At 44.9% G+C, this 12388-nt stretch overlaps 1 protein-coding gene across 6 annotated transcripts in view; it reads left to right on the top strand.

The window, feature by feature from the left end:
- The window catches only part of atrn (attractin), a 61087-nt gene that overhangs the window by 17322 nt on the left and 31377 nt on the right, over positions 1-12388 (top strand). For all 6 annotated transcript variants that reach the window (XR_009130427.1, XM_058078695.1, XM_058078699.1 and 3 more), the window contains exons 13-24: positions 13-134; positions 222-360; positions 514-695; positions 1052-1271; positions 2383-2568; positions 3487-3732; positions 3812-3949; positions 5373-5466; positions 6581-6633; positions 7858-7952; positions 8493-8571; positions 8650-8807. Coding sequence is in view for 5 of the 6 variants with exons in the window: in XM_058078695.1 (XP_057934678.1) it covers positions 13-134; positions 222-360; positions 514-695; positions 1052-1271; positions 2383-2568; positions 3487-3732; positions 3812-3949; positions 5373-5466; positions 6581-6633; positions 7858-7952; positions 8493-8571; positions 8650-8807 (1712 nt within the window). In the remaining variant the exon portion in view is untranslated. The remainder of the gene's footprint in view (positions 1-12; positions 135-221; positions 361-513; positions 696-1051; positions 1272-2382; positions 2569-3486; positions 3733-3811; positions 3950-5372; positions 5467-6580; positions 6634-7857; positions 7953-8492; positions 8572-8649; positions 8808-12388) is intronic.

The raw sequence follows: 12388 nt of genomic DNA, 5'->3' as shown, positions 1-12388 counted from the left end.
AATCCCTTCCAGATGCGGATAACGAGCGCTGTGACCAGTACAGCGACTGCTACAGCTGCACCGCCAACACCAACGGCTGCCAGTGGTGCTCCATCCAGTGCGTCTCGCTGGGCAGTAACTGCACCTCCACCTCGGTGAGACCTCGCCCAACACCACCGCCTCCCTTTGTGTAAAATAACCACAGTAGAAATGACGTCTCGGTGCCGTGTGCCCATTGGCAGGGTCCCATCGTGGACTACGATGCCTGTCCCAAGGACAGCCCCTCGTCCGTGTGCAACAAGAAGACCAGCTGCAAGAGCTGCGCCGTGGACCAGAACTGCCAGTGGGAGCCGCGCAACCAGGAGTGTATCTCGCTGCCAGGTAACCACGGCAGCTAGCTAAACTTAAGAAGTTAGTAATAAGTTCTTAAGAACTTCAAGAAGTAGGTATCCTGGAGCGTGAACACCTTTGCTGGACTGCATGTAAGCGATAGAAATGTGCTTGGTGTGGAACGTCCTCTCTCCGTCATTCCAGACAACGTTTGCGGCGAGAGCTGGCACCTGGTGGGCAACTCCTGCCTGAAGTTCATCACAGCCAAGGACTCGTACGACAACGCCAAGCTGGCCTGCCGCAGCCACAACGCTGTGCTGGCCTCGCTCACAACGCAGAAGAAGGTGGACTTTGTCCTCAAGGAGCTGCAGATCATGAGTGTGGTGGTGAGCACAGGCCTCCGGGCTTTCGTCTTCCATTTAGCCCTAGCAACTCTTCCCAGACAGGGTCAATCAATCAAAGAATTGCAATTAAATGGATGGGATGGAGAAGCTTTAATTGGAGCCACGTTTGAAGGAGATGGAGCTTTTTTTCTTTGTTTACCAGCACTGCAGAAGCATGGAAATTGATTGGGGATAGGCTGGATCGCCGATGGGGTCTGGAGAGGAAGTCTCAGTCTGTGAAATTGATGTCGGGACAAATAAAAGTTTCCTCTGACATCGTCTGTAAAAAGTAGAAAAAGACTGGATGGAAATAATTGTATGTATTTTAGCCTGCCTCATGTCGAGTCCTTGTTTTGCAGTACAAGGCTTCCGTGACTCCCTGGGTGGGCCTCAGGAAGATCAACGTGTCTTACTGGTGCTGGGAAGACATGTCCCCATTCACCAACACGTCCCTCCAGTGGCTTCCCGGCGAGCCCAGTGATGCCGGCTTCTGCGGCTACCTGGCTGAGCCCGCCTCCAGCGGCCTGAAGGCACAGACGTGCATCAGCCCAGTCAATGGCAGCCTGTGTGAGCGTCCAGGTGAGACCCAAACACAGGATGTGTTCAAAAAGTGGCATTATCAGAAGAGCATGAATGTTTTGTTAGGAGTAGTGATGTCATAGACTAGATCAGGGGTGCTCATTAAGTCGATCGCGATCTACCGGTCGATCGCGGAGGTGGTACTGGTCGATCGCTGGTCGATCGCGGCGTGACATTAAAAAAATATCATCCCAGCATCAATGCCGTCACTTGATTGATATACAGGGCAGCCATTCAGATGACAACTGAATGTTGCCCTTCGGGTGACCAATCAAATCAAACAACGTCTCTAAGTGCAGCAGAACTTACGATGTCAGCCTATCAGCCATCCCCGTTACTTGATTGACATACAGGACAACCAGTCAGATGACAACTGAATTTTGACCTTTAGGTCACCGAATTGCGTCAGATTTTAAGCCCTCGCTAAAGTTTATGGTCACTAAAATGAGTGAAGGAGCTGGACCAAGTAAAAAGGCAAAAACATATCACTTCCATACGGAATGGGAGGCAAACGCCTTTTTCGAAGTGCGTTTGCCTCATATGCCATTCTACCATCGCAGTACCAAAGAAGGGAAATGTGGAGTAATGTGGAGGTAATTACAAAAAATGTTAATTGTTAATTATGTGTGTTTTGCAATATTGGCTCATTTGGTTATGTAAGGTACATCAACATACATTGTACGTACAAATAATCCTCAATACATTTGAAAATAAATAGATGTTTTGCATTTTTGTAGTGGGTAGATCATTTTGACTCGGTCATTTTAAAAGTAGCTCGCATGCTGAAAAAGTGTGAGCACCCCTGGACTAGATTGTCAAATCCAACCTCCGTCCTTACCCCTGGGTGTCCACCAATGGCCAATGATTTCAATAATACATACACACTTTTGTTAGCCTCATTACGTTGCCTTTCATAGACTTGCGTGATAGCGCCACAATGTGGTGCATGTCCATGTTTATGTTCTTCAGTTCTATGTGACTTTCGAGTTCCGGCCCGTCTACGTCCTGACTAGACGAGATTGGACAGGTCACTTCCACGAGGATAAGAAAAATGATGCCCTTTGTTGTTTTAAAGCCTGCTCAGGCTAACATCTCTGTGGTCGCTCCTCAGCCAACCACAGCGCCAAGCAGTGCCGGACGCCGTGCGCCATGCGCGCCACCTGCAGCGAGTGCACCAGCAGCAGCTCGGAGTGCATGTGGTGCAGCAACATGAAACAGTGCGTGGACTCCAACGCCTACGTGGCCTCCTTCCCCTTTGGCCAATGCATGGAGTGGTACACCATGAGCACCTGTCCACGTAAGTGCTCGCCAAACTTGCTGCTAAAATTAGCCTCTTGTTGTCGGCACATCTTCAGTGGGTCGTTCATTGTCCTCTTTGTCAGACGGGGAGTCCCTCAGGCCCCCCCGGCCTTTCCTTTTCTTCTATTTTCAGGCTGGACTTGCTGTTCTTTCTTACTTCAAGTGACAAGTTTGTGTGCTTATGACTTTGAAAATAGCTCTCGACAGCTTTGTCACCCTTGGTTGTATTCCACAGAGACTTGGATTTAATCGCGGCCACAATGACTTTTAGTGCTGCTTCAATTTATTGAAAGAAACTTCCCCAAGGGTGAAGAGCTACTACTATTTGTGCCTGATCCACCTGTGTATTGGAATGCACCATAATCCTGGTGGGATATATTGTGGTCGTCAGCAAGGGTACATTTCCTGTTATTAGCAAATCAGCTGGTACAACAGCTGTGGGGATAGCAAAATAAATTTGAAGAGTTGTGTACCAATATCATGGTAAAGTTAGGTGAAAATCAGAAATGCAAACAAATATTAAGATTATATAATAAGATTATTGGACTATGGCATTGCCACTATGAAAGACGGTCACGTAATATGGAAGTAGCCGTCGCAAGGATGTATCGCACGGGATACAATATTTTACCGTATTCTTCCTTTACGGGAGCGATGTTGTGTTTGTCTTGTGCAAATATTGACATAACGTCATCATGAATACGTCTAAATGACTATAAAAAGCACAACTTCATTATAACTAGCTTATGTTGGCAGTCATTCTCCACTTAAGTCATTTTGGAGGATTAAGCTTCCCTTCTCGTTGTGTTGCCCCCATGGACAACGAGCCAGTTAAACTGTTTTAACTGGATCGTTAACAGACCCATCATGTGACTTCCCTGACTGATGAGCGTTTGTTTCGTGTGCGTTGTTCCAGCTGAGAACTGTTCGGGCTACAGGACGTGCGGCCAGTGTTTGGACCAACCAGGTTGTGGCTGGTGCACGGACTCCAGCAACACGGGCAAAGGTCAGTGCATCGAGGGCTCATACCGTGGTCCCTTCCAGACCTCTGTCCCGGCGCCGTCCACATTGCCCGGCCTGCCCGCCGACCCCCCGCCGGCTCTCAACGCCAGCATGTGTCCGGTCGAGGCCCGCTATAACTGGTCTTTCATCCACTGTCCAGGTGGGAGGAGTCACGTAGGTCACATGCTCTTCTTGAGCTCTTCCTGTCTTGATTCCCACCCCCTTGGTTCCTCTTCCAGCTTGTCAGTGCAACGGCCACAGCCGCTGCGTCAACGAGAGCGTGTGTGAGAAGTGCGAGGACCTCACCACGGGCCGCCACTGCGAGAGCTGCATTTCCGGTTTCTATGGCGACCCCACAAACGGCGGAAGCTGCCAGCGTGAGTTTTCCTGCCTCCCTTTAATAACTTCATATCTGCTGTCATGTGGCGGCACATTATAGTGCCCCCCCCCCGGGGATATTAAAGATGTCCTCACACACAGCCATCCCGCATCAACACCCCAGCTTAACTCAAATATCAGATTTATTGCACCTGAGAGGGACATTGTGCTGACTTCCAGGTCACCCTGTGGAATATATATTATATTTACTCTGTGACAGCCGATCAATGGCCGCTGAAGAGTTGAGTGTCGTTCACGCTCCTGAGTGCTGCTAAAAACCTGCAGGCACATCACCACCAATCAAGTGCATCTCCAGGCATCTACAATTGGCTTTACCTTTCGCTCCACTTTTGAGAGACGCTCGCATTTGAAGTGAAGTCTTTTCATGACGTCATAAAGGAAATATCTCTGCTGACGCCATCCCAGCTAAGGACAGCTCGTGTTCAACAGAAAAACAGGATGAATTCTTGCAAGTTATTTAGAATTGGTGGTTTGCACTCGCATTTTACCCTCTTTACCGATTTCTTCTCATTTGACGCCCACAGGAACCACAGAGTAATCCCTTACCCTGCCTCACGTTTTCAAAAAATACACTGATAAATGAATTCAACCTGTTATTCGTCAAAAAATATGCATATTTAAGCATTTTACCTAAATTGAGCATTTTGAAGTATAAAAATGGACATGAACTAAAATACAAACTCAAGGCATTCAGAAGGACGTGATGAAATGTACACGACCGCTCAAAAATTTGGGATCACTTGCAAAATTCTTCATTTTCCAAAGAAAAACTAATTTTCATGCATTTAACAAACATTTTTTTCCATTTCACAAACAATGAAAATGAATGAGATGATTTTCAAAGAAGGATGTACATTTTTGCATAGAGGCCTACTATCAACAACTGTCAGTCCTCTGCATCAATCTCCTGGTATGGCTGCTAATCCAAGTTCATCATTTTATAAGGCTAATAGATTATTGGAAAACCCATCTAAAAAAAATCTAAACTCAAACTAAAATCTCTTACCATGCTGTTAACTACTGGAGTCGGAGAGCAGCACAAACTGGGTCTAACAAGGACATAAAAACTATGCACAACTGTGCAAGAAGACAAATATGTGAGAGTGTGTAGTTTAAGACAAAGACGCCTCACAGGTGGTCACCTGGCAGCTGCACTAAATAGTAGCCGTCAAACACCAGTGTCAGTATCAACAGTGAAGCGGCCACTTCAGGATGCTGGACTTCATGGCAGGACTGCCAAGGCAAAAAAAAAAAAACATATCTCAGACTGGCCAAAAAAAATTCCAAGTGATCCCAAACTTTTGAGCGGTAATGTATAGTATTCTACCCGGGTCACTATGTCTCAGGTAAAGAGGTTCTCAGGTTCCTCTTGGTGAAAAGTGTTTTCTTTCCTCCATCCAGCCTGCAAGTGTAACGGCCACGCCAGCATGTGCAACCCCAACAATGGCAAATGTTTCTGCACCACCAAAGGCATCAAAGGAGACCGCTGCCACCTGTAAGTGTCGTAAATATCGCCCATCATTTTGTCCGCTGACTTTCCATCACGTTCTTTTCCATGTCGCCTTGTTTAATAAGCACAAGAAAATGGAAAGTGGACGCTTATTTCAAGGCCCAGCATGACTTTGGAGCAACATGTCGTGAAGACAATTTTCTCTGCCGCCATGCTGCGGGTTTTGCGGAAGGTTCCAGTAGTGGATCTTCATTAGCGCCTGCAGATGTATTGACATTACTTTCCCTAGCACCACCGGGTCTTTGTGTGTCTGAACAGAAGACATCAATAATCATCTGCTGGCACAGAATGAAGTCCAGATGTTTGGCTTCACTGTGCTTTATGTCCATGGTTTGGTGCCGTTGAAGGAAAACCCATCATTCCCGGTCCTTATGTGAAACATCAACTCGTATTTCTTTCCCTTTTCTGTACATTATAACACAAGAAAAACAGTTTATATCAGCTAGCTAACCACGGACGTCATGGGAAGTATTTGACCCTAAAGCCCTCACACTTAAAAAACGGCAACAGTGGTCCTTTTACATAATGGACTTGTATATTAACCAAGCTAAGCTTAACCATGCATCCCAATCACGTCTGTAGTCAGCTCGGTCATATGGACTCATTTTCTCGTGTTCTAATGCCTTGACAAGGGAAAGAAACATGTCTTCATATTTCACATAAGGATTGGGAATGATAAGCTTAAGCTTAATCATTTAGTCGTCACATGTTGGATGAGTGGTCAGCATGTAGACCACACTGTCAGGATATCTGGAAGACCTGGATTCGATTCCACCCTCGGCCATCTCTGTGTGGAGTTTGCATGTTCTCCCCATGCATGCGTGGGTTTTCTCCGGGTACTCCGGTTTCCTCCCACATTCCAAAAACATGCTAGGTTAATTGGCCACTCCAAATTGTCCATAGGTATGAATGTGGGTGGGAATGGGTTTGTCTATATATGCCCTGTGAGGGTGTACCCCGCCTCTCCCCCAAAGACAGCTGGGATAGGCTCCAGCACACACCCCTGACCCCAGTGAGAATAAGCAGCATGGAAAATGGATGGATGGAAGTTTACATTCTTTTGTGCTCCTCTTTCTCATACCCACATCTTGTGTTTCAGGTGTGAAGTGGAGAATCGTTACCAAGGCAACCCCCTCAAAGGCACCTGCTACTGTAAGTGTAGTTTAAACCGAAGGAGCGCTCAGGTCGATGCTAACGTGTACTTACCTGGCACTCTAATCAAAGCGTCTCTCGGCGAGTTTGATGTTAGAATACGTGAGGCGCAGACAAGAAGCAGAGGCATAGGAGCGTTGAAGTGCAAGTGAAAATCAATCAATGAAACTTTTTGAAGGCCCCCCCGCCACCCCCCTTCATTCCAGGACTGCCTGCCAATGGTGATGTGATCCAGTCGCCCATAAAATATTTGACACACCACTCACTCCCCCTCCCCCCAGGTGAACATTGATGTTGTTCTCCGATTTTGCATCATATGCGATAAAAGTGACTGTTATGATTATTAGATTAGAATCAGCGCCAAACCACCCCCCCCCACGTGCCTGACATAAGTATTGAAGACATTTTAGTAGAAAATGTACTAAATGATAGATAAATTATCATGTGATATGATCAATAAGCAGATGAAAGTTACAGAGTAGAAGTGTTAGATGACTGCCAAACAAATCCTGAATGCTGTACATTTTACTTGCATTATCACATGTTGTGGAATTGGTACCGTTTTAGGCTGACTGAGATGGCTTTTCTGCGAAAAAAAGGCCTATTTTTGGAGTAAAAAATACAAATATACAAAATATATCCGCTGTCATCGCTCGTTTACTACAGTTAATTGGTTTCAGGCCCAGCAGCGATAAGTGAATTTCTGTAAAGTAGGATTCTAAATGAATAAACGCAACATTTTCATAGTGAAACCATACAGTTTTTTAGCATTATTAGAGACCTGTAGACCTTAAATAACACCCCTAATCTTTGTTGTAAACACTAAAGGACAGGCTACGGGATCCCTGCAGACATGGCCGCTACTCGTAGCATATAGCACGCTAGCAAGCTAACTAGTTAGCCTCAAGTTTATTTGTTCTAAAGTTGTGTGTTTCAAACTGAGAAGCCAAAAACCACTTCCCCACATGCAGTGTGAAGAAGTGTTCACTAAGAATCGTATGGATATTGGTGCAAAACAAAGGGGTGCTACTGCTGCAGAGACCTGATGCCTCATATACGTACACATACTTGTATACGTATATACTGACTGAGGTGTACTGCTCTTTCAGTACATACTTTTACAGCCTGTTACAAGCGCTCACCACATTGAATAAACCCGCTAGTGAATCCTTTATATTCATTGTTCTTTTTCTTATATATATTCATATATATCTCTTCACACAGACACTCTGCTCATCGACTACCAGTTCACCTTCAGTCTGTCGCAGGAGGACGACCGCTACTACACCGCCATCAACTTTGTGGCCACGCCTGAGGAGGTGAGGGTGTCGCCCGACAGCCATGTTGCACCTTTTGGACATTTACAGCACATAGTTACTTTTCAGATATTTTGTTTCATCATTGTTTGTTTTGGTTTTATTATTTTAGCTTTTTTAATATTTTATTGTATGTTTGATTTGTGTGTTTTTTTATATAAAACCATTTTATACAAGTTTTTATTGATATTTAACATTGTTTATTTATATTCAATGAAAACATTTGAATGTATTTATCTATTTAAAATGTGTTAAATTAAATGTAATATATTTTAAATATATTTAAAAGTTATTTTAACATTTTATCTGTATTTAAACCATTTTTTAAAAGCTTCATGGCTCCATTTTCAGCCTTTACTTTCAGAAATAAGTCCTCTGTACTGTCAGTTCACGCGTTTATTCCTCTTTCTCTGCCTTTTCCTGAAACGACTTTCTTCTGGCTGGGCTGAAATGGCCTTTCCGTAAGATCGCCATCTGTGACTTACACAAGCACGAGTGCACTTGTTTTAAACTTCTTCTGATTTTCTGCCTGCTCCCCCTCAGCCAAACCGAGATTTAGACATGTTCATAAACGCGTCCAAGAACTTCAACCTGAACATCACCTGGGCCACCAGCTTCACGGGTAAGTGGCTAACTGATGCTCATCACAGCTGCAATGCAGTGTCGTTGATTCTTGCTGACCCGTTGCCGTCGTCTCCAGCGGGGACGCAGACCGGCGAGGAGATCCCCATCGTGTCGCGCAGCAACATCAAGGAGTTCAAAGACAGCTTCTCCAACGAGAACTTTGACTTCCGGAACAGCCCCAACATCACCTTCTTTGTCTACGTCAGCAACTTCACCTGGCCCATCAAGATTCAAGTGAGTCAGTCTCGACTATGACCTCACGGTCACAAAGTAAAGAGGTCAGTCCAGCCACTAGATGGCGATGGATGTCTCTATGATAACCTTAGTCGGGCGGCACTCTGATACATCTTCTACATCCATGATGCTAAAAGCAATCTATAAGCAACATAGTGTCATATGTAATAATACACGTTACTTGGCATAAAAATGATGAGTCAGCACCCCTGCTCAGATGTATGTGATGTGACGTGAACAATGCTACTCGATGTAGACCTTGGTCTATGTTTGTGTTTTGGTCCTACGTCTGCCAAGCAAATGCAGTTTTAAGTGTAAGTCTGAGCTTCTACTTAAAGTACTCGCATTGTACATAGAACGCATGAAAGGTAAATAAAATACAGTAACAAAACATTTAAATGAAAGTGATAACACAAAGTGGGAGCAACTCCCTACTTTCATCCGGGTGATTGTCTTGCACACTGGAAGGGGCGTTGCAAGGGAGGGAGAGACAGGCTACATTATTATACAGCAATGCGCTGACTTACTCTTCCATTTCATGCACCTGTCTCGTTCTATTTTTCATTTCATACAGTATTCATCATTTATGGGAGTGTGTATGTAGCCTGGAAACATCACACATAATGTAACTCAAGGACCCGGTCTTATTTATCCTGGAAGTTAAGTTCTTCCTTGTCATGCGGCCTAAGTAAGGTGGTCCAACTATTAAACACTTCCATGATACAGTACAGTTGGACAAGCATCATTAGAAACTATTTTGAAGCAATGGAACATTTTAAAGGGTGAATGTTTGTCTATTGTGGATGTCTGTGAGTGTGTTTAAATAGCATGGGAATCTAAAGTATAAAATAACAACGTATGAGTTGCAGGGGTCCTTTTACTTTGCCCAGTTAGGGTCGACCGTGATGGGATGTTTGTTTTTATTGGGACAGTCCACCTGAGCCGGCCTTGTAGCACATGAATAGGATTCCTGTCTGTGGTTGGACAAGTAGGAGCCTCTCGGAAGCGGTCCTGGAGCGCTTGAAGCAGCTCTGGGATGAATATGCGTGTTCATGCGCGTGTGACGCTTCTGAAAGGAAATTGGCATGTCAACATGTGCCCCCTTCCCGTTCCTCCTGAAACGGGAACAAATCCTGCCTCCGCCTTAAAGCTCGGGAATGACCAGTCTGAAGTCCTGCGGAGGAGCACACATATCTCGGATCAGACCCAGAGTTCCAAACATGCGGGACCTGTACCTGCATCGGTCAGGTAATCTTTTTCCGCTTGTCCTCTCACAGCGCCTTGTTTTGTTAGCATTTCTGCTAGCGGCTGTTCGGTGATGGCGACATCAGAGGAATGTTGAGCTGGAACACATGCTCCTATTTTGGGTCAAAGGGCCGGGATTTTATTCCGGCATTTCCTGGCTGTTGGATACATTGGCTGGTTTTCTTGTTTCATTTTAGAATTTGGCACGGGCCAATAAAATGGCCACAAATGGCCAAACTTTGGACACCCCAGCATGAGATCCTGAGGTGTCTTCATGCTGGAAGACCAGATAGTCTGAGGGGTTGGATACTTGGCATCCAGCACCAACCAGTCAGACTAGAACTGTCCTATCTCATCTTGCATGATGTGGGTTACTGAAGGATCCACAGGGTCTTTAGTCTGAGTGTTTGGCGCGGTCCCATTGAGTTGCTTTCCAGTGGCCTGGATGGATGAGAATATTCACACAGATGTCATCTAATTATCTCATTGTGTCAAAGCCAACATGGTTAACGGCCATATTCCGATGGGTTCTGTATGAAAGGCACACTCTTGCATGACAAATTGACGGGTAATTGCAGTAAAAACTTTTTTTATCCATCTCTGACCCATCACGTCTCCGTGTGACCTCGCCTCATCAAAGCGGAATCAATCGCACTGCTGAGTCAGCGAGCATCTCTGCCCCCCCCCCCCCTCCACTCCTTCTCTTGATGAAGAATGGATGCGAGTTTAATGATGTTTGTAATGAAAGGCAAATCCCAGACTAATTACATTAAAAGAGCTGTGATCTGACGCTCGGCGCCGTAGCCAACATGTCGAGATATCATCCAGATTAGAGGCACCGCTCTCTCAAGCAGCCGTCTCCTCCCCCTGCTACTCTTTATGGAAGAAGAAGAAGAGGCGCTCAGTCGCTCGTGAAAACAAAAACTTCATTTCAAATGGACACGGCAGCTCCTCTGACCCGACCCCAACAGGATTGAGACCACTCTGAGTATACGGTCACCATGTTTCAAAAAAGCAGGCTTCTCTACACATTTAAAAAGAAAGTTTTCCAACTGTACATTTGGTCATGATGTTAGGCTAACCTAGCATGAGCTTGCTGTTTAAATGTGGCTGAATTACAGTAAAATTGCTTCATTTTGAGATGCTCTTTTGCTGTGCTTTGGCCTGCAACCTCATGTTGGATGTAAAGGTGGAAATAATTAGGGAAACAAAGGCACAAAATGTGCAGATATCAATAAGGAAATTAATTCAATACAAGGCTTATTACTGCGGCAAATGGACGACATACATATGAACACACAGGGCATGAGATTATGCAAGGACGAGATGAAATTAAGAATAGAAAATACATATATGTCTGAAAAAGTAATACATGAGTCTCCATCTGTGTGACACTTGGTGTGTTGAAGGACCGCCCAACAAAGTGTCGCAACGCCCAATAAGGCATAAATAAAAACGCACTAATTAGTCACAGTGCCACATAAGAAGAGCAGCTCTCATTTAGCACACAATATAAATGATCTTCAAGATTAAACAGTTGGAGTGAATAATGTCATTGTCAAACGTACATATTTGTTCATCTAATGCACACAGAACAATGATCAACTTCTTTTGCACTGCACTGTGCTGCCTGCTGTGGTCATTGGTGAGGCATTCGATCGCATTGCGTAAATCTGTGTTCGCAGCAAATTTAGTCAAGCAGTTTTTTAAATTTTTACTCACTGACCCCCTGCGGCAATCGAGGGCATGGGTTGGCCATCCAAAGCCATTTTGCCTCTTCGTGCAGTAAAAAAAATAGTCTGGTGTCTGGAATAGTCAGAAACATTACACAGTTTATAAACTTGTCAAAGTTGTCATTTTAACAAAAAAGGGTAACAAAAAATGTTACCCTTCCTTGATTGTCTTTGCAGAGTCAGCCCCTCTCTCATTTTTTTCCAATCATTTCTTGTTTATTATTAATGCTCTGATTTTTTTTTTTATCAAGAATTCCGTCATGCATTCTCCATCCGTAATTGGCTTTCCTCTCCTTCCAGTCTCACACGCAGCCCAGTGCTTCCAACTTGGCCGTTTCCTCGCTAAATCTGGTGACTTTCCAAACCTTCTTGGTGACTTATTTTCCCCAAAGTGACTAATTACAAATGTAGGAACTTGTAGTTGGAGACGTGAAAGTCAAAACATATATTGCGCTGCGGTTGCTGCCGAGAGATCTGGCACGCCTCACAGCAGTCGCAAGCAGTGAGTGTGCAGTCCCCAAACATTTAGTGAGCACCTCAACCATTAGCACGTCACGGCCTGCAAACACATTGCTACATCAATTTGCAGCAATTACCACTCGT

The sequence above is a fragment of the Doryrhamphus excisus genome, chromosome 7, assembly GCF_030265055.1.
Source record: "Doryrhamphus excisus isolate RoL2022-K1 chromosome 7, RoL_Dexc_1.0, whole genome shotgun sequence".
In the NCBI taxonomy this organism is placed as follows: Eukaryota; Metazoa; Chordata; class Actinopteri; order Syngnathiformes; family Syngnathidae; genus Doryrhamphus; species Doryrhamphus excisus.
Note: the sequence above shows the minus strand (reverse complement) of the source record. Positions and strands in the feature narration are given on the sequence as shown.